The 4,948-nt window shown below is 49.5% G+C and overlaps 1 protein-coding gene across 3 annotated transcripts in view; it reads right to left on the bottom strand.

The window, feature by feature from the left end:
• Positions 1-3,536: 3,536 nt before the first annotated feature.
• The window catches only part of Ctsb (cathepsin B), a 21,712-nt gene continuing 20,300 nt past the window's right edge, over positions 3,537-4,948 (bottom strand). For all 3 annotated transcript variants that reach the window (XM_060391299.1, XM_060391300.1, XM_060391301.1), the window contains 2 exons: positions 4,888-4,948; positions 3,537-4,440 (listed from right to left, as the gene is read on the bottom strand). The exon at positions 4,888-4,948 is cut by the window's right edge and continues 68 nt beyond it. In XM_060391299.1, the coding sequence (XP_060247282.1) occupies positions 4,343-4,440; positions 4,888-4,948 (159 nt within the window). In that variant the 3' untranslated portion in view covers positions 3,537-4,342. The remainder of the gene's footprint in view (positions 4,441-4,887) is intronic.

The raw sequence follows: 4,948 nt of genomic DNA, 5'->3' as shown, positions 1-4,948 counted from the left end.
TCTTCTGTCTGGTTCCTGTTTCTCGGTGGACAGTGCTAATGTCATCATTCTAGATGATACTGCCAAGCTTCCTGAGTGCGGGCCTGTGTTTCTCAAAGGGAGCTAAAGTGTTCACCAGTGCCTTTGGCCACTTGTCAGAAGCGTGGGCTGTAGGAAAAGTTACTGACTTTGAGGTTTTTAGAATAGCATGTAAGGGCTGGGATATAATTCCTGTGGCAGAACACTTGCCTGATACGCACAAGGCCCTCGATTAGGTCCCTAGCCCCAGGAGGACAAACAAAAAGCCCTTGTAATGACCGAGTTTGTCAAGTGTGGTTCCCCTGCAAGCCCAGGCAGATGTAGTGATCTGAGGACAGGCTCCTCTGTCACCACAACAAACCCAGTTGGCAAGGGCTGGGAAGGGCTGGCGGTCCTGTGTTGCTCGTGGAAGGTAGCAGCAAAGGTAGCATCACCCGCTGCCTAGGCTACCAGTGCCATTTGCCCCACCAGCCATCCCTAGCCATTTGTTTTGTTTTTTTCTTCTCATGTTTCTATACTCAAGTCTCAAGACAAATGATGAAAGATCAGTTCTATGTCGGTGGTTTTAGTTTTATTTATAACATGGCTGATCGGCTACCCTGTCAGGACGGCCCCTGGCTACCTGTGTATCTGAAAGCCATTGTTTCGGGGAGGACTGTGGAAAGGCTCTAGGCAGACATGCTGACCTGTTTTCCCACTGTAACAAGACATCTGAGACCAACTACTTTATCAAGAAAAGAGGTTTATTTTACAGGTTAGGAGGATGAAAACCCAGGAAGCCTCCAGCCTTAGCCTCTGGAGGGCCTCATGGGAAATGACACTACAGGGGGGGGAGGACATGCAGCAGAGAGATGCGTAACAAGAAGCAAGAGGGAGTGGGAGCCCAGGCATACCGAGGCCTACCCTGTAGCTCAGGTTGGCCTGGAAGTCTGTGTAACCTTGATCCCCCTGCCTCAGCCTTCTGATGCAAGAGTTGCAGGCATGAGCCACCCCACTACTGTCCTCAGGGCTTGGTCTCGGGAGAACTCGGAAAGACCAGCACTGAGTTTGAGGACAGTGCCTCCAACACCTGATCACCTTGCACTGGGCCTCAGCCACCACTCTGCCATCCTGTGGACCAAGAGTCCAGCATAGGATCCTCTGGGGGACACTCAAGCCACAAAGACATGTACAGCATACAGTGTGCCCCCTATTCAGGCTGCTGGGTATGCTGGCTTCATCACTGAGGTACAGCATAGCCTGTAAGCACACATTTCGTAATGTGACTGCTGGGGACCACTGGGGCATGGAGACTTAACTGGTCATTTGAGGCTCAGCCTTGAACAAATACCACCCTGTTGAAACCAATCAAAGTAATATTACATGTTTTTTTTTAATTACATGGTTCTTAAACTTCTGCTCTCATGAAATCCAAAGGTCTTAATGTTCGTTCTTTCTGGAAGCCATGATTCTTACCATAATCCCAGCATTTGGGAAGTAGAAGCAGAAGAATCAGGAGTCCAAGGTCGTTCCCAGTTATGGAGGTCAGTTTGGTCTACAGAAGATCCTGTCTTTAACACAAACAAGACCCTGGGGGCTGGACATACGGCTCAGCAGTTAAGAGCACGTAAGTGCTCTTCCAGAGGTCCTGAGTTCCAAGTCCTAGCAACTACATGGTGGCTCATAACATCTATAATGGGATCTGATTCCCCATTCTGATGTGCATGAAGATGGAGCGCTCATGTACATAAAATACGTGAATGAATAGATCTTTAAAAAAGGATCGACTCTAACCCTCTGAAATTGATTTTTTTTTTTCCCTTGGCAGATAAAACAAGGTGCCAAGCTCCCCTTAAATTTGAGATCACCAATTTTGTTAATATCCAAATATTTAGCATGGAACATTGCTGTAATGTCATTTACCTGAAATTCATTTAGTTGGGCATTCTATGTATCTGACGAAACCACCTTTTTTTTCCTCCCCACATTTTGTTGCTGGGCACTGAACTATATGCTGGACAAGCCCTTGCTCTACCACCGAGAGACGGCTCCGGCCTGCTTTTATGACATCTCTGGTGTATCTGCTTGGTTCCTTCCACCCCGTGTGTGCCGCCTTTCTCAGATGCCCATCTGGAGCCAGCTCTACTACAGCTAGAGGAGCCTGCTCTCCACCTTTCAGGAGCCTCTGGTTATCTGCCCCTCAGATTCCCTGCTGAGTCATTTTCCAGGCTCTGCGGTTAGAGGGGAGTAAGCTCCGAGGCTGTGTGGTTCAGTGTATTATCTGGAACCAAGACTTCAGACCAAATAGGTGTGGCACGGTGCCTAATGAGTTCCTGGGTGGCATGGATGTTGCTCAGAGGACCAGTTTGAAGACCATTGCCCAAGCTGTAATTAGTACATCTACAAATGATCTAGTCAGGCAGCAAGTGACACTGGCTCATTTGAGGACCACATGCAGAACAGGATTCTTACAACCCCGTGTTTCAGTTTAGTGTATGGAGAGGGAGGATGTGTACACAGTGAATCATCAAGGGCCCATAGGCAGGCTCAAAATGAAATGCTGCTCTAGCTACTTTTAAAATGTGTTTTCCAGATAGGGTCCCACTGTAGAGCAGGCTGGCTTCAGACTCCCAGAGATCCATTTGCCTCTGCCTCCTGGGTGCTCATTTGTCTTCCAGTACCCAAGGAATACCGCTATGGACTTGGGCACAGGAAATTACCCACAGGATAACCTGGTTATGGAAGCCATCCAGAGCCATCCCTAGGCATATGATAACAAGGTAGGTTTCTCCCAGAGGCTCCTTCAGCGAGTGTGAGGATACCCCAGGCCCTTTGCTCTTAATATGGACCCATCCCAAACTGGCTCTGGGGGGTAAGAGTTGCAGGTGGTCATGTAGGGAGGCATAAAGGCAGGGGAAACTATTTGATGTAGTTGAGGGGCCAGAGGACCTGTCCTGCCATACTGAAGCACCAGTACCCAAACCAGGTTGCCCCAACCTCAGTTACATGTCCAGCACTCAGCAGGCTTTCAGAGCTTCTTTGACATCATTCTGAGTTCTTATTCCCATCGTACAGGAGGGCAAGCTTCCTCAATTTCCAGAGAGAACCAGCCCCTCTCATTTAGCAGGAAAAGTAACGGATCCACAGGACAAGGAAGCAAATGCTGGTTAGTGAGGCCCTGCTCCTCACTAACTGCACTTCATTAGCTATTTATGGTTTTATAAGTGAATCTCTGGACAAGCCGTGGAATCCACCGACCCAGAAAATTTAAATCATGGTGCACAAGCTTTGGCTCTGCCCCGGAGACATAGATGTAGACCTCTAGGAAGATGACAGCCCTGGCCTGGCTTGGTTAATAAAACATGAAATGCAGCTCCCTTATCGCAGGAAGAAGTGTTCCAATGCTTGAGCAGAGTTCTGGGTATGGCTTAGAGAGGGATTTGAGGGTGACAGGATACAGGAAGAGGGCCACCACAAATGGCTCGAAAATGCAGCATAGTGCTGTTCACCCTGCCTCCAGAAGGCCGTGAAAGCACATGTCAAGCAGATGGAGAATTGGTTTATTGGCACAGTCATTCCTGGTTAAACTGACAGGGTTGAGTGGCAACTCTACAACAACAACAAAAAAAAAAAGGCAAGTTTTTCCCAGACTCATTTCACTGCAGTATGAGGTCGGTCAGTCAGCCAGCAGACCAGGACCACTTAAGCTTGTTTTAAGCCATACAAATTAGGGGACCATCTGTAAAACCAGTACAGCTCTTCATACTCAGTTGAGGTACACAAAAAATAAAACTACTATTGAAAAAAGCATCAGCTGAGGACAAGACCGGGGAGGGCTTGCCACATTACCAAGGGAGAAGGAGGCAGACGCCCTGGAAAAAGGTAGCTTTTCTCCAGAGACCTGCACTGAGCCATCAAGCCCTGCCACAGACCCAGGAAGTGGCTAGCTTCAAGGTGCAGCTGACGGTGGCGTTTGTCCTCATCATGAAGTTGGCGTTCCATTCTTTTGGAAAACCTGCAGGCAATGCCCTTGGGTCTCTCCTGCCCTGGAGAGGCTAGGATGGGGGTAAGGGGAGTGGCAGGCAGAGCCACAGCAGCAGGCACTAAACAGCACTAGTCTAGGGGGAGGCTAGGATGCAGGCTGTGATCACTGCCATGGGAAGGGCTGGGAGGGCAGCTCTGATGGCAGGTGGCTCTGGTCCAGTTGCTCAAGCCTTGCCAAAAGCTTCGTGCATGTTACGTGAGCTCAAAGAATCAAATACTCTCCTGTCTGCCTCACTCCCAGCCTCGGTAGCTAAATTTAGGGAAAATGTCCCTAAGGATCTGCCAACTAGATCACAGCATATTAGAACCTTCCCCAGTACATGTCAGTGCGTGGGATTCCAGCCACAATTTCTGACTCGATTCCACAGTGGTCCTCTCCTCTGAGGATTTTAAAGAGGCCTAAGGGGGAAAAAAAAGTAAGGCACTTTCAAAGCATGCTCTGGATTTGGTCTAAGCCTTGTTTTCAGATGATGCACCACTCTGTACCCCAGGCTGGCCACGAGCTCCATCCTTAGCCTCCTCATCCTGGGTGCCAGGGCTGCAGCAGTACAGGGATTACAGCCACTATCCCCAACTGCCTTGGTATACCTAGATTCATCCAGGCCGAGGGGTGAGCTGCCTGGCCTCCAGCAAGCGGAGACACATCCCTCAAATGCTTTCACGTGCTGCTCCTGCCAACAGGAACTTACAACCACGTGGAGCTCCTGGGCCGAGACAGTTCTAGACCAAAGTATCTATACACTTAGCCAGTCAGGGCCACACCTCAGACCACAATGGAGCCAAGGGGGCTATGATGTTCTGCCCCATAGCTTCTTCCCGAGCCCGTGGAAGGGGACTGCCACTCACCATTATCACCCCAGTCAACATTCCAAGAGTTGGCTGCCAGCCAGTAGGGGACTCCGTTTTC

The sequence above is a fragment of the Meriones unguiculatus genome, chromosome 9 (genome assembly GCF_030254825.1).
Source record: "Meriones unguiculatus strain TT.TT164.6M chromosome 9, Bangor_MerUng_6.1, whole genome shotgun sequence".
In the NCBI taxonomy this organism is placed as follows: domain Eukaryota; kingdom Metazoa; phylum Chordata; class Mammalia; order Rodentia; family Muridae; genus Meriones; species Meriones unguiculatus.
This window is presented reverse-complemented; position numbering and strand designations above follow the sequence as displayed.